The 23,970-nt window shown below is 50.9% G+C and overlaps 1 protein-coding gene across 1 annotated transcript in view; it reads right to left on the bottom strand.

Moving 5' to 3' along the window:
• Positions 1–5,040: 5,040 nt before the first annotated feature.
• Positions 5,041–23,970, bottom strand: part of CRHR1 (corticotropin releasing hormone receptor 1) — a 30,425-nt gene continuing 11,495 nt past the window's right edge. The window contains exons 3-13 of the mRNA XM_075774931.1: positions 16,370–16,489; positions 15,087–15,172; positions 13,870–13,976; positions 13,351–13,471; positions 12,930–13,083; positions 12,627–12,687; positions 11,667–11,739; positions 10,885–10,970; positions 8,928–9,063; positions 8,706–8,747; positions 5,041–7,508 (exon numbers count right to left, since the gene is read on the bottom strand). Of these exons, the coding sequence (XP_075631046.1) occupies positions 7,368–7,508; positions 8,706–8,747; positions 8,928–9,063; positions 10,885–10,970; positions 11,667–11,739; positions 12,627–12,687; positions 12,930–13,083; positions 13,351–13,471; positions 13,870–13,976; positions 15,087–15,172; positions 16,370–16,489 (1,127 nt within the window). The 3' untranslated portion in view covers positions 5,041–7,367. The remainder of the gene's footprint in view (positions 7,509–8,705; positions 8,748–8,927; positions 9,064–10,884; positions 10,971–11,666; positions 11,740–12,626; positions 12,688–12,929; positions 13,084–13,350; positions 13,472–13,869; positions 13,977–15,086; positions 15,173–16,369; positions 16,490–23,970) is intronic.

Below are 23,970 nucleotides of genomic sequence, written 5' to 3'. Positions count from 1 at the left end.
CCCACCCCACCAGAGGTGTCACCTTCCCAACCACCAGTGTGAAATCCCCAGCCCTTTTCTGGAGAAACCAACAAGCTGTCCGTCTTCTCCAGCCAGCGCTTCCGTGGTTAATAGCTGAGCAGATGAAACTGCGGCACAGCAAAGGTCCCCACCGAGCCCTCGCTCCAGCAAGGATATTTGGCTTTGGGAAAGCTTCTGACAATCTTGATTAACAGCCTCTTCATCTGTTCACGCCGTTGATAAGCCATGGGAGCTCTGGGCCATTTCAGTTCTATAATCAAGAGAGTTTGAAAGAAGCAATTTTCTCCTCTTGCAACCAGGTTAATTCTCATTTAATTGCTACCCATTTTGCATAGATTTTCCTCGATTGCCATGGCATTGGCTCCGCACCTCCTCCTCTCCAGCGGTGCTTGACTCGCATCTTGTTTTGCCAGGCTGGGATTTGCAATGTTTCGGGTTGTGTCAGGGCCTTCAAATCTCTCCATGCAATTTAGTGTGTGCATCTCTTGCCTGAGATGCAGCTTTTATAGAAAAAAATCTCTAGGGACTGGGCTGGTCTTTGTTCCTTGCTATCACACAGTGTATTGGGGCACTGCTTTTTTGGAAAAAGAAATAGAAAAGCATGACAGTTACAGACAGGTGGGAAATTTGGGGGGCAGGAAGCACACCTTCCTTTGAAAAAAAAATAACAATCAACCAGAATATAATGTTTAAGCAAAAAAAACCCCCAAAACGAGCTTTCTCCTGGGGTCAAAAGAGATAGATGAATCACTTGTAGGCTGATCTGAATTAAAATATGTGTGTTTGGCCCATCTCCAGGGTGGGTTTGTGTGCAAGGGCTAACACCAAGGAGGAGAGGGATTAAATGCCTCCCTGCCACTGAAACAGAGCAGCTAATGAGAGTTTCCCTAAGGAGCTGGGGACAAGCACCCAGGAAGACTCAATCTTGTTGGGAGCACCTGATGCACTTAGATCCAGTTTATAATGCATGTGTCAGGTCTTAACTGGCCTGAGGGGATGGACCAGAAACACAGAAATGCTGGAATCTGCCTGGTGATCCTAGCCATCCCTGGGGATGCTGAGGGTGAATGGGAAGAAGTACATGGTGGCATCACCCCACTATCCCAGCAAGGGACTGGCGGTCCCAGCAGCACCCGTGCAGCAGGCAGGGGAGGTAGCAGCTAATTCAAGGCTGCACAGGACACATCAACGCAGGTTGGAGGCTGCCCTGAAATCACGGTCGTGGGCTGCTCGCAACCAGGCTGGGCAGTCTCCAGGACACGCAGGTGACAAGCTGCAGTGGCTCAGCTCATTTCCCTGTCACCGTGTGCGAGCTTGCTTGGTTTCAGCTTGCAATTTTTATTTTGTTTTTTATCGCTAGTAATCGTATGAGTTTCCCTTAGCACTGTTTGGCACAAAGGCAGCAGCCAGAAAGAGCCCTGTGTGGAAAGCTCTATGGAACGAGCCGTTCCTTGTTGAGTAAAAAAAGGGGCTATTTTATCTGCTTAGTCAATCTGTGGTCTCTAAGCACATCTTAACGATATTAATGCATTAAAATATAGCTCCCATTCACAACCCAAATCATTTTCATCAGAATCATAAGCGTTTCTATTACCATGGCTTCAGGTTAGTGATGCAGCACCGGTCAAACTTCAGTAAGGATGTAATCATTCTAACCTATAATCAAAGGCTTTTCCTGAATATCTCATCTTATTTTCCTTTCGAACCAGCAGGCACAGTCACACTGCTTTTTCCTGGCTTGTACTGAAATCCTGCTGCTGTGTTTGCAGCGTATTTCATTTACATGTGCTTCTCAGGCTGTGGTTTTCCTTGTTTGTGTTCCTCCAGATCTCTGGCTCCTGCAGTGCTGACAACCCCTCTGCAATTGGGAACGCTGCAAGCACTTAAGCCAGGGCTCCCTTTTTTGTCCCATACTTCACATACCCACAGCCTTCTCCAGAGCCACCAGCTCCTTGGGACTCTCCAGCTACCTCACTGAAGTCATGCTCCTGCAAGAAGGACCTCATCCAGCCTCCAAGACCTCACCTGGCACCCCTGGAGCTGCAAGCACAAGACAGGAGATCCTCCTAGTTGCAGCACGGCTGGATCATCTGTTCTCCCAAAGGCTGGTTTCATCCCAAGCAAAGCTGAAGCTCTTCTGGAAGCAGAGATGCTACTAGTCTCTGGCAGCCAGAGATGATCTTTTGGGATCAAGCCACGAGCTCTGACACCTTGTGATGGGTGCTTAGCCACGCTTGCAGATAAACCCCAAAGACTTTGTGCCAGCTGAGCCAGGACAGCCGTGTCACCAACACCATGTGCTGGAAAGGGCAGGTGAGGACCAGTCGTTTGTGATTTGCCTCAGTGCAAAAATGAGGAAACAGCAAATGAAGCAGCCACGGACCACGAGAAGAGACAGACCTCTGGATCTCAAGCACGTGCCACCAGCACTGCTGGGGAACCCTGTTGGGCATTGCTTCCCACAGACACAGAGCTGAAAGAGGGAAGTTGTGACCCTTCCCCTGCTGCACCCAAAATTAGGGTCTCCTGCCGTGAAAAGCCAGGAAGGGCAGCTCAATATATGAGCAAGCTGGCTGGAAATGGATGCTGCTGTCGGCGCAGAAAGCAATTGTATTTGAGGGATTGCTGGCCGGGTCAGGATGGGGTATGTCCCCCTAGGGCTGTTTCCTCCAGGGCAGAAGGAGGCTGTGGGCTGCTGAGAAGGGTCCTGAGCCTTCCATCACACTGATATCTCCTAAAGCAGGTCGCAGCCCCAGGATGACGGGGGCTGGAGGATGGTCTGCAGCAGAGGTGTCTGGCAGGAAGGTGCTCAGTGGGCAGAGCCCAGCATCTCCTTATGCAACATGGTGCCAATCCATGCCTCAGTTTCCCCTTCTAGTAGGAGGCTCAGCAGCAGATTTAAACAGCCTAAAAGCAACATTTTCCCATGGGAACTTTTGCCTGGCAGCGAGGAGGGCAGGGGAGGGGAGCCCGGCCACAGTGCTTGCAGGGGTCTGCTGGTGCTCTGATGGGAGCAGGCTGCTGGGGACTGAAGGGACCAAGCTATTTCCAAATAAACCTGGAAAACCTGGACAACCCTTGGCACACATCCCCATGGGAGCATCACTGAGGATGGACTTGGGTGTGGGTGACCAACACACATAGATCCAGAGCCACAAGCATGAGTGACTCTTGGTTGTGGGACCAACTCATCGCTGCTCCTTGCAGATGCCCATCTCCAGCACGTTGTGTGATGCACACACCTCTGCTGCGTTCGGCATGGCCCTGGGGCTCGTGGAGGAACAGCCAGAAAAGCCTTTTCTCCAGTGCTGGACAGACAGGCTCTTTGACAGGATCAAGGGGAGCTGCGCTTGTGTCTCTGATCTTTAGATTTCCTCCAAACTGGAAAAATACAGCCCTTTGAAAATTTCATGAAGGTGGCAGAGAGCTGCCTGTCTCTCATCACCACACGCTTTTGAAAGCCATTTAAGTGTGACTGCAGTGACAAATGTCAGCGGGAAGCTCGCGCTGGGGGGAGAGCAGCGGGCAAGAGGGCACTGGAATTAAAGGATGAAATATTTATTTGAGGGTTTGGCAGCACTGGAAGGACGACACATCACAGGCGAGAGGCATCTTGGAGCAGACGGCACTGAAAGCCACAAATGAACCCATCGGGCTATAAACTGCCACGAGATGTCCTCTTCCTCCCCACCTCCCACTCCTTCCAGGTTCGTTGCCAGCCTGGGAAGGTACAGAGAGGGTTAAACATCCAGGAATGGCCCAAAGCTGTGGACAACCAGACAGAAATGCAGTGTCTGAGCCAGGATGGAGGAAGGGGAATGATAGTCCCGACTTGGCTTTAAAAACAAGCTATAAATCCTCCAACTGATGGACAGTACATTGTGCCCATGGCAGCGGAGCAGGAATTGGGAGGTCCTGGCTCTGGCAATGAAGTTGTTTGCCCAGGACAGCCCAGATGGAAGGTGGGATGAAAGCTCAGATCCTCCACAGAGGGTCAGGACCACGAGCTTTCCTCTCCCTCTCTTGGTTCAGGCTCCAGATAGCAGGTTTTCTCCTTTGCCAGCTCTCAGTGTGCTGGGGAAGTAGTGCAGGGCAGTCAGGACACCCGAGCTTCAACCCCAGGTGGTAGGGCTGAGGCTGGGGAGCAACTCCAGGGCTGGAGGCAACCTGTGTGGTGGGTTGCATGTGTTAATCAAATAAAGAAGCTAAATTAAACTCCACTTCTGTGTGCCAGAGATGCTCCTGTGAGTCTGCCTTGCTCCCAGCCCAGGATGCCCTGCAGCTCCATGAGGTCCCATCCTTGGGGTCCCACTTTGCCTCTCCCAGCCCCAAGAGGGGCCAGGATAACATCAAGGGTTAATGCAGGATTACCTCAAGAGGCTACAGCCTCATCAAGAGCATGGGATTGGCAGGTCATTAATCTCGGAATTACTTGACAACTTGAAATACAATCATGTAATCAGCAGGAACCTGTAATTATTATTTATGTGCATGGTGCTTACCAAATTACAGTGCTCTCCAAGGCTCTGTGTGATGAGCAAATTAATTCTGCAACGGAAGAACTTGACCAGAAAGAGATGTTTGTGTCTGAATTTCACTTGTAAACATTGATGTATGAAATGAAATTCGGTTTTAATTGGCCCTGCCTCCTGCTGCGAAGCACTTACGTTTTTATTCTGTCTTAGCTCAGCTGGCGAGAGGGAACATGACAGAAAACTTGGAGGAGTTTCTCTAGCCCTGATGGTACTTGCATGGGAGACCCACACAGAGTGCTCCTCACCCCTCCTTAGATGAGAGAGATGGTGTTGATACCTTCATGGGGAACCTGTATCCCAGCTCCATGCTATATGTGTGTGGGTTTGGGGTAGAGAGGAGATAAAAAAGCCGCTGGCTGCCCCAGGTGCCTCTGCGGCCAGTGGGATGCTGAGCCCACTGCAGCACCAGGATGCTCCTATGGAAAGCGGGGAGGGGCCATGCTGGGGTTGTCTTTTCCAAAATATAAACATGCCCCAAAAGTCCTTGTGAGACGAATTGAAGTAATTTTAATCAAACAAGGCTGAGAATACACACACCTCTCCAGCTACGGAAAGCAAAGTCATGTCAGTTGGAGTAGACCACCAAGAGGAGAAGGAAAAAACAGTGATGCAAACACAGATGCTTCTGTTTGGGTTTCTTTCTTTGGTTTTTCAATTTCCATCTTCTTTTCCACCAAAAATGACCCCACTTTAGAAAATCCAAATTGAACATGTAGCGCATCACTTTTTGGTAACATTACTTGTATGTGCAACAAAAAAGCTCCCTGGGGCATTTCCCCTTGTCTGTAGCTGGCAGAACTTTATTAGCTCCTGCCAAAGCAGCCGGCAGAGAAATCAAACTGTCCAAGGGTCCGGACAGAGCAAGTCTATTCCTTGCAGGGCATCAGCCCCTTCCGAAAACAGCCATAAAGCTGGGAGCTGCCAGTTTTCCCATTGTATTAACTCTGGGGGTCTTTCTCTTACCCATATATTGGATAAGGGGCAGTTTCTGGGGCTGTTGGTGAAGGACGAGCTTGTACAAGGACCAAAATCTGCCCCATGTGCAGGGCATGGTCCTCGTTGTGGTCACTCCATCATACTGGGAGCTGTCGCTGCTCCCAGCACATTATTGGAGGCAATGGGGTAATTCTGGTTTTAGCTGCACAGTGGACATGCAGGTAGGAAATCTCAATGGGAGGGAAATGGGAGGAATTTGCTTCAAATTATTTAACTTCTTGAATGTTTAAAGAAAGCACCTGGAGGTTTTAGCCTATGCCTAGCTTTAAAGTAAAAAAAAGAAAGACTTTATTCCTTTCTGGTGGCGTATCCTGAGGAAATCACAGAGTACTATGAAGATGCTTAAACTTCCCCAGGTTGGGAAATACTTATGCTTGTTGTCTATAGTGGGGAAACTGAGGCGTGGAAGTGCAAAGGGACTCATACTAGACCCAGTGCAGGGCCCCAGTGGCAAAATCCCTGGGATGCAGAGAGAAGATTTGGCCTGTAACCCCTCTGGCATCCTCCCTCTGTCCAAGCATCCCCAGATCTCATATGGAGTGGGGAAAACGTGGCTCTAAGTAGGTCAGGGCAAAACCCTCCACATTGCACAGAGCTCTCTGCTCAGCTGCTTTTGGTGACCACATGAAACAGGACATCAGGAGTGGATTGGAGACTTGGCAGGACCTGGGAGCTGCATGGTAGATGGTCTGTGGTCCCCAGCATGGGGAGGGAGGCTGCCGCTCCTCCAAGGCACTTAACCCAGCATGGGAATGATTTGGCCCTTTCCCCTGCGTAAGAGCAAGGAGCAGCTTTGGCACCAAGCCCATCTGCATGGGTAAAAGCAGGGCAGGGAGGAGGGGAAGCAAAGCCACAGCATGTCCCCACGGTAGCTGCCTTTAGAGAGCTGGGCCACTGCTTTGCTGCAGCTCTCCCTTGCCTTTCCATCCCCAAGCAGGGGCACGGAGCCAGCCTGAGGTCCAGGGGCTTTGCAAAGACCTGTAGACCCATCTGGGCTGTGCCAGACCACAGGATTAACTAAACCTCATGCCTTCCTTCAGACCAAGCCTCTTCCATGTGGCTGTTCAGAGCCCCTGGGACCCATCCTCATCCCCTGCATGGTTCCCTGCCCTCTCCCACCCCATGCTCTGCCTCACATCCTCAGTGTCAAGATGAGAAATGAGCAGGTCGGACCAAGCAGCAGTTACAGGATCTCCTGGGGACCTGACGAGGGGCAGGGGAAGGGCTCCAATAACCCCAGTGGTACAAAACCACAGCCATATAAAGCAAGGTCTGCAATCAGTCCAGGGCTCTCAATCCATCCCCCATCAACCCAGAGGGCTTTGGCCCCCCCAAAGAGTTTTGCTCCCCCCCAGCAGCATCCCAGCATGCACTCACTGGAAGGCTGACCCTGCTTCCCAAGGGATTAGCCCCATAAGACATCCCAGCAATGTCCTGGTGTCCTGTCACCTCAAAGCAGTGACAAGCTTGAGAGAGGCAGCGATGGGACATGGGGCATCGTGCCCAGGATAGAGGCGGGCAGGGAGGCTGCTGCAACCTCCCCAGGCTCCTCTGGCTCCTTCTGCCACCCCAGCAGGTCACGCCGCTGCCAGGGAGATGACAAAGCAGCATCTCAGCTGTCCTATCCTACAGATCTGCCCCAGTAAAAGTGGGACAGGAGCTTCTGTAGGGTTTCCCATAGATGCGGCAAGTTTGTGCATCCTCTGTGAGACTGGTGGGTGCGGGCAGGACCTGGCTCCTGTGCTGTGACATGTCAGGGGTCCCACGCAGTGGGGATGCTGGCTCCCCTATCCCGTATGGCAGCTCACTCCCGGCTCAGACAGCTGTGGACTGCTTGATGCTGTGGAAGCTAACGCGGGTTGGGGAGGTGGGGATGGACATGGCCCGAGCCACACGGGCGCGGATGGAGTGCTTGTCCTGCCATCGGTGCCACCGCTTCCGCACGGCCGATCGGACCTGGGGGTGTGAGAGAGAGAAGGGCACATTCAGTCACTATGTGGCTGTCCAAAGTTGTCCAAAGGCATCAGCCATCCTCATCCTCAGTCTTTCAACCAAAAATGCCACCAAAACCCTGCTCAGCTCTCCACGCCAGGGAGGGTCCTGGGAGCTCCTGTCACCTCCTAGGGCACCCAGCCTTGTTTGATGTGATGCCAGTGAAATGCAGCCCTTGCAGCTGTGAAGAGAGGTGAACTTGGCTGATGGTGCCTCTGAGCACAAAATGGAAACAAGAGGGAGAAATAAATCTGAACAGGGACTCTGCAGGAGAGCCAGCATCTCACACGCTGCATTGGATGCTGCAAGGGGCTGGGAGGGACGCAGGACACAGTTGGGGAGGTTTTATGGATTGACTGGTTCATGTTAGTGGCATTTCTTTCACATTAATTCCACCCAAGTGCTTTGTGTGACAGGTAAACAGTGAAGGAATGCCTTTTCATTAACTGCAGTGTGGGAAAGCCCTGGGAAAAGGGCATTGGATGCAGGCAGCTGAGACTGTGCAGTTGGGTGAACACCTCAGCCAGCCCAGCTGGGATTGAGAGATGAAGGACCATGAATTGTATGGTATGATATGCTCCTGGTTCACCAGCTAGCCCTGGTCTAGTCCCTTTTCCTCCTGCATCAATTATTTACGATTTGGTAATGAAGCAAGCTTGTCTGGGGCACTTTCCAGAGCCAGTAAAGGTGCAAGAGCATTTGGGAGGAGGCAGAGGAAAGAGTTGCCCAAATGATTAGCTCCAGGATCAGCCTCTGCTCCCACCTCCTTTGCTTTCTGCTGTCTGTGGTTTGGGTCAGAGCCCGGGAGGTGCCCCTGTCCACGTGCTGGGTACCCACGTGTGTATGGGGATCACCCTGGGGAAAGATTTCCCAAGGATGGGGGGACTCTAGGTTCTTCTGCTGCACCAAATCACATGAGTGCATCCAAAGAGCATCTGCTCTCAGGGGTGGATTTTCCTCCTGTCCCTCTGGACACTACCTGTGGCTGCAGATGTGTCTGTAGCTGGAGGTAATGCACTGACTGATACGGCAAATGTCTTCAGCTGGGAATTGGGTGCCAGCACCCTCTGAGCTCTGTGCAGGGGCAGAGCCTTGGGCTGAGCTTGCATCTGCTTGCAAGAAAGGGTGTAGACCCACCCCACCCTAACCCCTGCTGCTCACCTCGCTGTTCAGGAAGCAGTAGAAGACAGAGACGAAGAAGCCCTGGAAGGAGACAAGCAGCAGAGTCATGGCCAGCAGCCATCCCCAGGCTCAGGAGCTTTGGAGCTCCCCTGGGGTTTGGGTGGGAGGGGGCAGGAGCAGGGCGAAGCATCGACCACAGCATGGGCTCCTCCACATCCCTTGGTGGGGGAATGGGATGGAAGCTAGTGCTGAGGACCATACCTGGAAGGACTCCAGAAAGGAATTGAAGTAGATGAAGACGATCCTGGAGATCTCATCCTCCCCCGGGTTGACAAAGAACAGCATATAGGTGATTCCCAGCAAGGGCAGCAGCACCAGTGTGGCCTTGACTGCTTTTCTGGGGAAAAAACATGGACCTGAGATGCTGCAGTGCAGCCCTGGGCAAGGGGACTCTCCCCATCCCACTCCCAGCACCAGACTGGTCCATCTGGGTCCAGGCAAACCAGTGACCAGGGGAGGATGGAGCAGAGCTGGGCTGTTTTCTAATGTGATCCCCAAGTGAGCGGGCTGGTTTGAGCACTGGGCACCTTCTGTGGTTTCTCCATCCAGAAAAGGGCGGTGGATAGTGGAGGCCTGACCTTGAGCTGGCGTGAAATGATTGCTTGGCTGATCTAGGGCTCAATTAAAAAGGAATTAAGGAGGATAAAATAATTCACACCCTTCAACATGGGTTTATGAAAAACTTATCTCAGCTAATTAATTTGATATCTTTTCTTGATGAGATTACAAGTGCAGTTTGTGAAAAGTAATAGTGCTGACACAAGAGAGTGCAGGAATGATTGGGGCTTGGCATCTCATTCGTTTGGATTAGGGGACAAGAACGATGCCAAGTAAACACTTTTTTGCTTAAACATCCTGTTAATGGACAGATTCCAACATTAGCTGAACACAGTAAAAGTCATCCCTGGCAGTCTGGGCTGGTCAGGGATGGGGCCTGGGACTGTGCTGCATTGGTGACCTGGAGGAGAGCCACAGCCACTGACACAAACTGGCAGATGGCACAGAGGAACTGGAAATAATGAGAACATGAGAATCTTCAGGTTGGCAAACCAGGGGACAGCATGTGTACTGGTGGAGCTTTTCCAGGGGAGCAGCCATGGTAGCAGGGGATACATCAGCTTTTTACCAAAAGCCATCATCTAAGGTAAGCGGGAGCCCTCCAGGGCTGTCTCTTGCCTGGTTTAAGCAGCACTACACAGTTTATAACCTACCAAAGTCTCCAAGTTATCCTATCCCACAAAAATAGGAAATTTTCATTTCTGGGAAGCATGTTCTACTGCCCAAAGGTGAAAAACCTTCCCTGCCAAGATCAGGCAAATACTGGAAAACCAAAAGTCTTTCAAAATTGCTGACAGAGGCCAACCAGCCTATTTCAATAACCTTTATCTTTGCTCACCCCAAGCTGAATTTTTCATGCCAGCTCAATACTCTGTGATGAGGAAAGCTGGCATTTCCCAATGACAGCATCTGAATTTTTCCATTCTCAGCTGAAAAAGGCACCCTCCACCCCAAACCTGCTTCTCTTGACCCAGCACACAGTGAGATTCCCCAATTCATGCCCAGAAAATGATCCAGAGAGAAGCATTGATGAAGACTAAGGTGTCTTCTCCTGTTCCAGGTACTTTGGAGAGCTGCTCTGACCATGCACCTCCCAAGTTGTCTGCAAAATATTCCCCAGCAGGGAAGGGTTAAATCTTCCTGTCGCATGCTGCCGAGAGTGCTGCCTTCTCCTTGCAGCTTAGTGAAGAGGTGTTTGGGGTGGCATCGATTCATTACTCCTTCCTCGGCCTTTGCTTTGCTGCCAAGTGGTGATTTAATTCTCACCTCCGTTCCAGGATTTGCAGCTCTGAGTCCAGTGAGCTGATCAGGTCCCACCACAAAAGCTTTTGCAGATACTCATCTCCCAGTAGCTCCCTTTGAAGGCAGATCCAGCCGTCCATGTTCTCCACCACAAAGCTCTCACTGGCCAGAATTTTTGAACAACACCGGATGTGCACCAACACTGCCATGTGCATCCAAAAAACATTTGAGGTGCTCTTGGAAGTCTCTCCATGCTCCCATCCCCTTGGTACTTGGCTGATGGGGCTGTTCCTGCCCCCCCCAATCATGCTAATGCAGTTTCTGGGTCTGCTTTCTGCAGGGCTGCTCACGCTCTTACCTGTACTGGATTGTCTCCGATGTGGTCGAAGCTCGGAGCTTCGTCATGAGGATTCGGACGATGTTGAACAGAAAGATGAAGTTGATCTGGAAAGAAGAGGTGACCTTGTTAGTGTCTGCTCCCCAACATTTCCTCCCATTTCTGCAGTGGAGGCAATGGACTGTTCCAGGGGAAATCGGAATGTTTCCTCTTGAACCTGATCTACTGCCTTCCATGCACTGGAACAGGACATATGCATTTATTGTTTTTAAAGCACTTTAGCAATAAGATTTAAAAGTTTGTTTAAGGGAGCGGGGCAGCAGGGCACACCAGGAGATGGGTGATGAAGGGCAGGCATTGGAGAAAGGGGTAAAGGAAAAAAAGGCAGGTGGGGAATAGGAACAGAAAGCGGCTGAAAGGATTTTGGGAGAGTGGCTGCCATCACAGCAAGGAACTGCTTGGCTGTTCTCCCGGCCACCAAACCACTAACAAGGGCACGGGAAGGCAGCACTGGGAGCTGAGCACAAATTGACACAAATTAGAAGTAGCCTGGCTACCTGATGGGCTGGGAAATGAGAAGCAGGTTCAATTATTCAGCAAGGCCAGTTTGTGCTGGTGATTAGTACTCCCTCGGGTTTTCTCAACGTTGGGTGAAGAGGGAGGAAAAGCTGTGGGACCCTGTGTACAGTTTTGCCCCTAAAAACATAGGTTGGACCCTGGCACTGCTGTTTGTGACTTGGCATCTCTGCCCCTCTTTGTCCCTTCCCAAAAGGGAATATTTAGCGAGGTCACTTTGCTCTTACCAGAAGCACCAGGATCATGGGACCTTGGTAAATGTAATCAGTATAAACTCCTGCTCGCTTCCCAAACCAGCACCTGCAAGGCAAGGACAAGTGGTGTTGGGGACAAGCCTGCAGTGTGAGTGACCTGGATTTACTCCTGTCCTTGCACAATCTCTGTAAGTCACGGTCCATAGGGTGAAAGCAGTACAACTTAAACTGCTGTAGCCACTGTGGAATAGATTCCCCAGGAACCCGGTATGTGGAGGTGCATGGGGGTTTATGGGCCCTGTATAGATGGGGGAACAGGTTATTGTAGGATGAGCAGGGACAACCTTAAACACACACAGGTCTGGGTTGGCTCTGTCCCCAGCAAACCCTGTGGGAGCTCACGCAGGTGTATGCGTGTCCTGGGAGCACCTTGTTGAGTTTTGTTAAATCAGTGCTGTGCCTGCGTGTGTAGCACCGGGCTGCTGAAGTCAGGGGGCAAAACTAGCACTGAAAAACAAGACAAGCTGCCATTCATCTAAATAGGCTCTTTTTAACTTCATTGTTGGTGTGATGAACTCGCGGGTGCCTGTTAAGTCCTTCATTAGCAAGTCTCTGTGAAAATGGCTCAGGTGGTGGTAGTTTATATCTCTGCTGGTAGATTAAATCCCAGCTCCATTTAGCAAACACGTTGTAGGAGCTCTGGCTTGATCTTGCTTTTTTCCCCCCCTTAAAAATCTCATTTGCCCTGTGAAGAGAACAATGCAGCGGCAGGTGACTGCAGGCAGGGCTCGTGCAGCCGAGAGCACAGAAGTGGGATAAAAGAAAGAACAGAAGAATATTATCTTTTTTTTTCCTCCCACCCATTCCATGTACCCTGCCTTGTGTCAGCCCTTCCAGGCAGGATCCGTGCCTGCCTCTGTGCAGAGCCCCTGGCACAACTGGTCTCTGGGGAACTGGGCAGAAAGAACAGGGAATGACAGCAGTCAGACTCACTTCTCATTGTCGTAGTACAGCTTCCCGATGGCCCAGGCGACGATGATGGGAAAGGGAATACCTGCAGATGAACACACAGATGAGTCTCAGGGCTGCAATGTTGCCACCGAATTATGCTGTAACAGGGATCTTCTCACACAGGGTAAACCACCAGGTGAGCTGCAAAACCCATCCTCCTGCTCCTGGCAGCCTTTTTCCAGCTATTTGGGTACAAGAAGAGCTGGAGCAGAGGATGGAGGTGGGCATCACACATCACTAAAACCCCAGGTACCCGTTGGGTGAAGGGGAAATACTGGTACTTACACCAGCCAATGCAGATGAACATCCACTTGCGGAGCTTGTCTGTGGAGTAGGTAAGCACGATAGCTGTGTGCAAGTAGCAGCCCTCGCCAAACATCCAGAAAAAGTTGGTGACATGGAAGTAATTATAGGCAGCAGTGACCAAGCGGCACCAGACCTGCCGAGCACATTAACAGGAGACATGGAGGGTGAAGAGCAGAGCTCTGCGTTAGTGGTGAAACTGATGCACAGACCAACACATACCCCAGCAGAACAATTGAACCCATGTTTCTCTTAAGCCTGGGTTGTCCACCAACCACCAGACAGTCCTATTTAGGCCCTCAAGCTGCTTTTGTAGCCTCATATCTAGAATTCTCAAACTCCATGCACACCCCAGCAGCTCAGGGCTGGGCTCAGGCCAGCTGCCTGGCAGAGCAGCACCTACCACATTGCTCTCGTGCACCTCTGGGTTCATCGTGAGCTGCACCACAAACCATGTGGCATTGCGTAGGATGAAGGCTGTGATCAGGTTCCAGTGGATGATGTTCCTCAGGCACCGGATGCTCCTGGAGAAGAGGGGACAAGGGACCATCAGAGCGTGGTGGGTGTCTGGGGGCTGGCCACATACGGGCTGGGGGACAGGGCTGTTTGTGGAGCTGAATGTCTTTGTTGGGATCCCAAAGGTGAGCTGCTGGGGCCATGCGCTGGGTGAGGTGGGCAGGACCAGGGCCAGGAGGTGGAAGGCATTGAGGAGGACCCTCTGCCTCCATAACCCACTGCTTTAAAAAAGCAGTAGGAGGGAAATAACCCTGAGATAGGCATGATCCCTCCAGACTGGAGAGCAATGGCCATAGGGAGGATATGGCAAAACCCAGGGGCTGAGTATGTCCCCAGCCTGACGGCCATGGGGTGACCTCCCTGGGCTCGTCCCCGGCAGGAGCACAGCAGTGGTCAGGTCACTCACCGCAGACGCATGAAGAGGACGAAGGCCACGAGGAGGGCCCCCAGTGAGACACAGTGCCCCAGGTAGTTGATGATGACAGCAATGTGGTAGTGCAGCTTGCTCTTTTTCTGGGGGAGGGGGGAAGATGGGAGGGGGTCAGCAGCAGCCCCAAGTACCACCTCAAACCCACCTCCTCCACCATATCACCTCTGAGAGCTGCATCACAACTTCTGGGCCCTTTTTCAGAAAGCAACTGGAACCCAGCTGGTGCAGGACAGTGGAGATGGGGCTGGAAGGGGACACGGCTGGTCAGATGGGGCTAATGTGGACAGGAGAGGCACCAAGCTGGCCCTGCAAAGGGCTCAGGCATTTCACATCCTACCCATGCCAGGGCAGCTCACAGTCACTGCTCCTACATCACCCCTGCTCAGCACTGGGACATCTTCACCCCATCCTCTACAGGAGGAAGTCCTCCTGTAATCCAGCTGAGCTCACTGACAACGTGACATCTGATGTCTCAGTTCATTCCCCATTGCCCTGGGGGCAGCTGAGAGGCTGGGATGAATTTGGGCAGAGGGAGCAGGGAATCTCAGGAAGGTGTGAGTGATAATTAAATTAATTGATTGCTCCTGCTGTTAGGCACACATCCAACCTGTGAATTAGCAATTAACTGAGTGAGAAAACCATTCCTGGCAAGAGATATCAGCATCTTAAATACCAGAGGTGGTTATCAACTGCAAATGAACAGCCTGTATCTCTTCTCCTCTGCTCTGAGGGCTGGGTTGACCTACTCAGGGGCTTGTAATTCTTGGTGCCTATTTTTTTTATCTCTTTCAGCTTCCTAAACATCTCCTTTATTTCATTGCCAGCGGGGAGGGATGGGGTTCGCACTGAGTGCTTGTGTCAAGAGGGAGATGGAGGAGGGTGATGGGGCTGGAGGGCGTGCTGATCTGCACCCAGTGGCCCTGCGGCCAGGAGACCTCACACTGCAAATCCTCTTGGATTTTTAACAGGGAAGGAAACAGGCGTGGCTTTATTTTTGGCAGGGAATGAAAATACAAATCAAGAAGGGGGTCATATATGCTGCATGCAAACCTTACATCTGGGATGCAGCTGCACACCCAGTGCACAGCTCCCTTGGGCCATTCCTGACCTGGATGCTGTTGCCCTTTGAAACTCCATTGTCTGTCCCTCACCCTCCTGCCAAGAGCTCAGCTGAGGGGCTACCAAGGTCCTACCTCTTCGCTGAGGATCTCCTGGCACTGGGAATAGTTGACCCGTGCCGCCCAGCTCCCGTTAGCGAGGCACTCCCTGTAGCCATTATCTGAAAGAGAGGGTGTGTGTCGAAGGGTTAATGGTGCACAGGGATGGGAACAAAGGTGCGTCCTGATGATCGTCACTAATGCAGGGGTCACTGGCATTGAACCCGTGGCATCATTTGCTTTGAAGCCAGCTCAAATGCTGTCTTGGTTGTGATTGCAGCATCAAAATCCTCAGGACATTTCAGACCCACTCAAGGGCTTTGGGTCTGCACCAGCTCTGCTCCTCCGTGCTGGGGGACCCCGATGCCTCCCACCACTGAGATGCAGTGGGAGCAGCGTGAGTTCGACTCTCCTTTCCCCTCCTCTGTGCTGTTTGCTCGAGCAACCATGCCATCCTGTGAGTGCTGCTGCAACCATAGTGTGAAGTTTTCGCTTCTCTCCCTGTATTAGGAGCTTTCTTTGCCTCCCAGCAAGGATGGCAAGCGGCAAGGCTAATTGGGAAGGAATGGCAACAACAGTCTTGGAGCAGCCTCCAAATAGCGTCAGCACCACGGCGATGCTGGGCTTCTGCTATTAACAAGAGAGACCGTGAGCCTCATCAGGGCGATGGGATGGGAAAGGGGTGGGAATGGCTCTTAGGCAGGCACAAGTATGGATTAATGCAAAGAGATTCTTGTAATGGCATGAGAGGCACCACAAAGCAGGAGCCGAACGCATGCAATCTTCTACTGCTGCAAAAATGCGTGGGATGGAAAAATTGATGTTTTCTGTGGGAAGCAAGATGTTTCTTTCATCAAAAGCAGCACTTGGGTGGTCAGAAACTCTACCGTGTGCTAGGAATGGCTTTGGGCACTTTTCAAGTGTCTTCGCTTCATCCCCTGCTCCCAGCACGTCATTGGCAGTGACAATGCAGTCACCCGTGCCAGGAGGGGATGAGCCACAAGGTCCCCCACTCCTTGCTCAGCTCGGGGTTGAAAACCTCTGTGCCACCTCCCACAGCAGTGTCAGCCCTCTCCCCCTTCATGGGGGCATGTTCAGGAGGACCTGCTTATAAAGCTGCTGCTGTGAAACCACCCTCTCTGAAATCTGGGATACGAGGGCTTTTTTCTTTTTTGGTTGATGGATCCCACAGAGTCCCCAGTGAGCTCCGTACACAGACATGTATTGTCGTTCGTGCCTCTGCAGCCCCTGATGCACATTGCTCTCTGATCTCCCCCACCCCTCATCCATCATGTCCCCACCAGTGCTGCTCATCTTACTCGTGGTGTTGTACCGCACACCATAGAAATATTCGGGGCAGGGTCGAGCAACCAGCTGTCCCACTGCACTCCGGGGCCAACACGTGCCGATCAGGTCTACTGAGGCGTTGCAGTGGGGACCTATGGGGAAGAAGGGTAGAGAGTTAGTGGAGGACTGTGGGCCACCTCCAGGCTGTTAAAGTTCACGGTTTGCCCTGAGAACTGGGGCTGCAGTCCCAGGTGAGCTGATGGGTTGCTGCAAGCTCAGCCCCCAGAAGACCCTTGTGGTAGACACCAAATGGGATCTCTGCTAAGATTCCCCAAGGGCTTGTTGATCCACCCTGGCCATGACTATCACCCTGGTCCTGTCTGAGCACCTGGGTTAAGCCCAGTTCTGGCACAAGCCTGGTTTTCTGACCTAGCTTCCCAAGTCAGCTTGGGGTTCTCTGGCTCTCATCCTCCAGCCATGTTCCCTTCTTCAACCCTGCAACCAACAGCAATAAGCCAGATTTTCCCTTTCCCGGTAGTGATTCCAGCCTGGTGCTGGTGGGCTGCTTCTCAGAGCCCTTCCAACCCTCTCACACCTCCTGGCTGCAAGATCTCCTCCCTAGCCATTCCCATTGGTCTCTTCCAGCCTTTCCCAGGATGATTGCTCCAAGTCCGTTGCTGCTATTTCAGATTTCAAGCAGGACTTGTATGCTTTTCCCAGCTACACAAGTGTGCTAACGTAGGCATTAGGTAGGCCAGATTGCAGGCTTTTTAATGTATAATTTGTGTATATTTAGAACAACATGTACTGTAGCTAAATACGTCCTAGCTACAAAGTGAGGTAGGAAGCACAACGGCTGTAATATCCATATAATACAATCCTTGACAGGCAGCAGAAAGATGGGCAGCAGACCCTGGAAGGGGCAGAGTTCAGTGCAAACTGCTCCTGGGTACCAGAGATGTTTGTGCTGCCGGTGCAGAGACAGACATTGCCATTTACTAAAACAAAACACCCCAATTCACAGCTCTCTGGGTGTGAGAACACAGTGTTTCCTCTCCACCCAGACTCAATGTTGTTATTTGAATGGCTTTCCCAAAATTTCCTGTGGATAGAGCTGGCTAGAGAGCAACTGAATAGAAAAAGCAAAATACTGTGTTATTAATATGATGAAAGTTTCATGGGGGAATATTTGCTTTCATTGATTATCTGAAAAATTGAGTCCTTGGTTTCTTGGGATTTTCTCAGAGCAAATTTTACATGCAAAGAAAAGGAGGGTTTTCTTCAAATATTTTTGCAAGGGAAAAAAACAAAACAAAACTTCCAAGCCTGTGAGCTGGGAAAGCATCAGAGCATGGTGAGCATTACTTTCTGCCTTCCATAGCTTGTAGTGAGAAATTAATTTTAACAGTGACCTTTGCTTTAAGCTTTGCTAATGTGTATGGTTGCTGCGGCAACATTCACTTTAAGTTAACTGTTTTAAACCTGTATTTCTTAGGAAACAAGGTGTGTTTAATCACGTGTAGTTTGCATGTCTGTGCTTATCTGCATCCATTAGCATTTGTTGAGCTCCTTAGTTGTTTTGACCTAAATTTGACAGAGAAATAGAGGGTCACAGCAAATGAAGTCCCTGTTTAAAATTTTATGATAATATTCATCCAGGTAGAGAAAAGACAACTGGTAATTGCTTCAACTAAGAACAAAGTTAAATCACAAGTGCTGTCTCTGTTAGTCACCTGGGAATCCACCCAGGTGAGAAGCCACATGAATATCTGTGATAGGAAAAGCTTTGCTTGGAGTAACCCAGCAGAGGAAAATGAGGTTTGCACAGTGCTAATGCCCAGAGCAGCTCATGCAGTCATCGAAAACCCTCACTGTGACCGGTGGGGCTGGGCACAAACTCTGTTTCCTCCCCATCCTCAGTGCCTCAGTTTCCCTCCTGCATCCCAGGTGCTGTGCTGAGGCACATATGCAGACTGCTCAGGGAGGACAAGCAGGAAGACTCAGTAATTAAAAGTCAGCAGAGCCAAGGAGCGGCAGCAACAGTACTCTCTATCAGTAAAACAAAACCACAGCAATACCATTAATAAACTAAACCAAGATAGATTCATGGAAATGATGTGGTCAGACAAAAATGGCATCATTCTGTTATATGTCTGCTCAAGTACGGATTTAATACCTCCACATTTCTCCAAGGCACTCGATTTAATGCTACTTGGCACTCTCATTAAAGCAGTATGGCCCCCCAGCAGATGACAAACTGAGTGGATGGCTCTGCAGTCCCACTGTGGCAGGGATGCAGGGTGAAGGTGGAGCAGCATCACCAGGACCTCAGCCCCCTCCTCTTGCCATGGGTCGGGGTTGTGGTGTGGGGTGACATTGGGCTTGGGGGCTGCAGCTGGGTGAGCAGAGGTCAGACTCAACCAGGCTGTAGGATGTTCCTGGGACTTCATCCCCTGCATAGCATGCTTTGCTCCCTCACCTCTGTAGATGGCATTTTAAGGTCTGTCCAACCAGGTTTTAATCTAGTGGGTGGCTGTAACATTTTTCCAGGACTCATGTTGAGAAATGCTTGATGAAGAAAAGCTGCACAAAGCAGATGCTGCTCTTTCTGCTCTCTCCAGCATATAGGGAAGAAAAAACCCCCTCCTGCTAGGGAAGGGTTAAGTAAAACAGCGAAGGCAAAGAGTGCCGTGAGGGCTGCGACATCCCGTTTGCCCAGCACGACTGTCTGCTCCAGCTGCTCCCCAGCGGCATGCAGCTCCCAGCATTTAGAGCACTGTTTAGCATGGAAATTATATGTATCAGTGCTAAATGCTTTCATATCTGCTTTGCGGCCCATCCGTATTTGCAGGAGGATTATTCTCCCAGGTTCTGCAGATGCCTGCTCCAGCTTTCTCAGCATCGTTGGCTGCACAGACAGTTTTGGTCTTTGCAGCTTTACAGGAAGAAAGGTCAATGAATTTCCTACCTGCACCCAATCCCCCTGATTTGGCTCCCTCCCACATAGAAACACAGGATTTGGGGTAGGAAGGAGCCAGTCCTACTTTGAGATGGAGAATGTGGCCCAGGGGAAGTCACTCAAATTCCTTCTCACCCTATTTCCTTTGGGTTGTGCTGCTTTGAAGCAATATCATAGAATCATAGAATGGTTTGGGTTGGAAGGGACCTCAAAGCCCATCCAGTCCCACCCCCTGCCATGGGCAGGGACACCCTCCACTAGCCCAGGTTTCCCAAAGCCCCATCCAACCTGGCCTTGAACACTGCCAGGGATGGGGCATCCACAGCCTCTCTGGGCAACCTGTTCCAGTGCCTCACCACTCTAACAGTAAAGAATTTCTTTCTAACATCTAATCTAAATCGACCCTTCTTCAGCTTGAACCCATTCCCCCTTGTCCTGTCACTACACTCCCTGATAAACAGTCCCTCACCATCTTTCCTGTAGGCCCCTTCAGGTACTGGAAGGCCACAATTAGATCTCCCCGGAGCTGCCTTTTCTCCAGGCTGAACCAGCCCAACTCTCTCAGCCTGTCCTCATAGCAGAGGTGCTCTAGCCCTCTGATCAGGTTCGTGGCCTCCTCTGGATTCGCTCCAACAGCTCCATGTCTCTCCTGTACTGGGGAACCCAGAGCTGGACGCAGCACTGCAGGTGGGGTCTCACAAGAGTGGAGCAGAGGGGCAGGATCCCCTCCCTCGACCTGCTGGTCACGCTGCTGGGGATGCAGCCCAGGACACAGTTGGCTTTCTGGGCTGTGAGTGCACACTGCCGGCTCATGTTGAGCTTTTCATCCACCAACACCCCCAAGTCCTTCTCCTCAGAGCTGCTTTCAATCCATTCCCCGCCCAGCCTGTAGTTGTGCTTGGGATTGTGCCGACCCACATGCAGGACCTTGCACTTGGCCTTGTTGAACTTCATGCGGTTCGCACAGGCCCACCTCTCCAGCCTGTTCAGGTCCCTCTGGATGGCATCCCTTGCCTCCAGCGTGTCAACCACACCACACAGCTTGGTGTCATTGGCAAACTTGCTGAGGGTGCGCTCGATCCCACTGTCCATGTCGCTGGCAAAGATGTTAAACAATGCCGGTCCCAGTACCGGCATTTCTATTAAGAAATTAAAGCATTTCTTTTCTGCTGAAGAAAAAAAGTGCCCATCCAAGGACCTACATTGAGACAGCTATATCCCAATAACTGTCTCAGGATAACTATAGAAATATCCCTCCCATTTACATAAAACATCCTTCTCCAGCCTGCTTCCACCACTCGCAGAGGCCCCTGAGATGGCTCCAAGCTGAAGCCACACAGCCGTGCAAAGCCTGGCAGGGTAAAGCTCTCCACTCCCAGCTAATCTGCCAAAGATTTTGGGCAAATTTAAAGAGGATGGAGCATGTTTATCCTGGGCCAGCACCAGCAGACATGTGGCCACGGTGCTCTTGAGCTGATGCCGGGAGGTCTGAAGTGTTATTGTACCATCAAACCATTGCTAGGATGGTATGAAGAGGAGTAAAGCAAAGGTTGTTCTGATATAACCGTGCCAGTAAACACATTGTTGTCTCACACCAGGCAAAGCTTTGCACCACTGCAGCATCCCAGCTTGCTGTTGTGCTCCCAGCAACACTACTGCTGCTCGAAGGGCGAAGCCTCTCTCCCCTTGTGCAGTGCCAAGGGGCCAGGAGAGATGATGGAAATCTGAATCACAGGCTCATTCCCATGGTTGGGAGCGATGGGGTTTGTCTAAGGTGTCCCAGGAGGCTGAGTAACAGCTGAAAGGTGTTAGCTCATATGTCTACCAGTCCCGAGCTCTTACTCAACCACAATTATCTCTGTCCTTCCCTGATGTCCTCGGTGACTGTGCTGCTGCTGCCGCCTCTTGAGCAGGCTGAAGCCTCTGTCTCCTTGAGAGTGTCCCTGCTGCGGCATTTGCATTTGGTAATCAGGGCTTCATCTCCACGTTCAATCAAAAATACACTTGCTCTAACCAGCATGCAAAAGGTTGTTTGTCCCTCCCAAGCAGCTCCACCATGCTGGTGGAGCAGGAGCCATTTCACACCTTATTGCCCCAAAGCAAGGGCCTGTGGAGGGGGTGCTTTTATTTTAAGGCACTGATGTGCCAAGGAGGGGTGGCTTGATCCCAGCTGCAGAGCCACTCAGGTGCTAAGCGCTTGGGTAACACCTTGCAGCATTGAGGGAAATGGGACTGGGGGACAATTTATGTTAGCATCTGGTTGCAATTGGGGTGGTGGAGCTGCTTTTCTTCTCTCTGAGCCAGGGTTGGGTACTCAATATGGCTGGGAGCAACTGTGGTTGTCTCAAAATACCTAGATCCTTGCTCACACCCTACCTCCAGCAATGCTTTCAGTGGCATTGGGTGTTTATTTATCATTGTAAGAGTCCAGTCCTTAAAAAATCCCCCGCAATCCTCCCAAGCATTCAAGTTCCATGATCCTCAATGTAAAATAATTACACAGGCTAATTAAGCATTATGATAGCAAAGTGTCTTTGTAATGAATTTTCGGCTTGTTGCTATTCACCATCATTAACTGTCCCCTTGGGTCTTTGCTGCTATTCCGGAGAAGAATAAATAGGAGGCATCAAACCTAGCTTCTGCCATTGATACTTGATGCATCTGCTCAATGTTGTCACTTAAGACTGATCCATGTACAGCTTCTGTGGAGCATATATATTTATTGAATGTGTAATGTAGTGGGTTGGGTTTTGGGATGTATTTTGTTCTCCTGATATGACCCGTAGAGTGGTTGGAGTTGTGTTATTGCCAACAGTAGCAGCAAGTGTTTTATTCCCTGGTATTGCCTGGGCTTTGCTGGTGGGTGAGCAAAGAAGCATAATCCCTTGCTGGCAGAGTTTTCCTAGCAGAGACATCTAGTTTGGCTACAACAGAGCAGAGTAGCTGGCAACGATTTTACTGCATCCAGTCCAAAGTGCAGTTTAACTGCCGTAGCTGCTGCTCACGCTGAGATGTGCCAGGACACTGCTTCCTACCAGAAAACCTCATCACCTTCTTCCGTCCTCCACTACAATAAAAGGTATGAACATAAGTAAGTTTCTATTGACATCCCTGTTTCCCAGATGATGGAGCAGAATGGCTTTATCGATACAAGTACACACTTAAAACACTACGAGTTTTCCACATAGGTGAGTTCAAATGTTTTGGTCCCAAACCTGCCCAAGTATCACTGCTCTCCCTCAGTGCTAAGTCCCTGCCAGGACTCATTGCTGCCTCTTTAGCCCCTGCTCAGCTCCTTTATTAGTATTTCTGCCTTGGTGGGAGAGATGCCAACGAGGCTGAAGGGAAAAGAGGCACCGATGTTGTTAATTTGACCTTTATGAATTTAAATTCCAATCTCTCCCCAGGGGAGTCAGTGAGTGAATGAAACAAGCAGCGCAGGAGAACGGACTGCTGGAGCAGCGTCAGCAGTTCGGGGAGCTGAGCTGGAGCGGGTGGAAAGTCTCTTGGTCAAACTGTCACCCGCTGTGAAACATGTTTCCAAACCTGTCTGATAAAGTGCCATGAAGGAAATGCTCTCATCGCTCCCTGCTCTCCTGGGCTTCTCAGCCACAGGCTTTTGCTATATCTGGACCAACTTGATTTGCTTTATATAAATGCAAAGCTACACTCCCTTCCCCTCCTTGAAAAAACCTCCAGTTAAAAAAAAAGAAACACTAGACATTTCTATTCAGTTCTGCCTAACTTTGGTGTCATTTTCCTTTGCTTTAGGTGAACTTGCAGTGGCAGGAAACGTTTCTTTCCTGGCAAGGAATCAGCTGTGCTCCCCTCTCTCTTGTGAGCATTCATATGGGATCGAGGGTAACAATTTATTGCGATAGCAGATTAACAGCTCAAAGGAGTGAACCGTGCAGCCAGGATCAGCCAGGGCTATCAGCAGTTGGGTGCCAACTCCTCAGGCTGATCCAAGCTTGAATGCTACGAATGGCAAAAGAACCCTGTGAGCTCTCTGAGCTTGCTCCGCTCGAGTGCTTTCTGCTGGGCTGCTTTGGAAAAGCCTCATCTATTAATTAGGAAGAGGCTTTCCCACCTGCTCAGATTGCCCCTTCCTTCCCCAGGGAAGTGCCATGACGGGAAGCGGTCCTGCAGCTGCAGAGGGATGCTTTGTCCTGATGGGTCAAATGACCTTGTCCCTGCCTGACGGGCTTTGTGGCACGGTGAGGCGAGAAGCAGCTGCACACAGACCCTGGGGAGCTGAAATCATCAGGAAGACCAATATGCTGTCTGAGGCAATCTGTAGGCTGGGAGCCCTTGGGACAGGCACCTATCCACCCTGGACAAGGGATGCTGATCCTCGCTGCGTTCCTTTTCAAGCCTAATCTGGGAATTTCTTGGCTTCCAGATGTTTCCCTGCCCACAGCAGGAGGGTTGGAACTAGATGATCTTTAAGGTCCCTTCCAACCCAAACCATTCTATGATTCTATGATTCTGTTTGTGGGTGCAGCTGACCCAACTTTCCTAATGCACATCAACCTCAAGTCCAGCCTGATATGATTTCTCCCTGGAGTAGAAAATATTCATTGCTACTGAAGAAAGCAGCCTTTCTGATGGAGTGGCCAGTTGTGCATGGACACCTATGTGTCCCAGCACCGGCCAGAAGCTGGGGCTCACCAT

Source organism: Balearica regulorum, chromosome 24 (assembly GCF_011004875.1).
Source record: "Balearica regulorum gibbericeps isolate bBalReg1 chromosome 24, bBalReg1.pri, whole genome shotgun sequence".
Taxonomy (NCBI): Eukaryota; Metazoa; Chordata; class Aves; order Gruiformes; family Gruidae; genus Balearica; species Balearica regulorum.
Note: the sequence above shows the minus strand (reverse complement) of the source record. Positions and strands in the feature narration are given on the sequence as shown.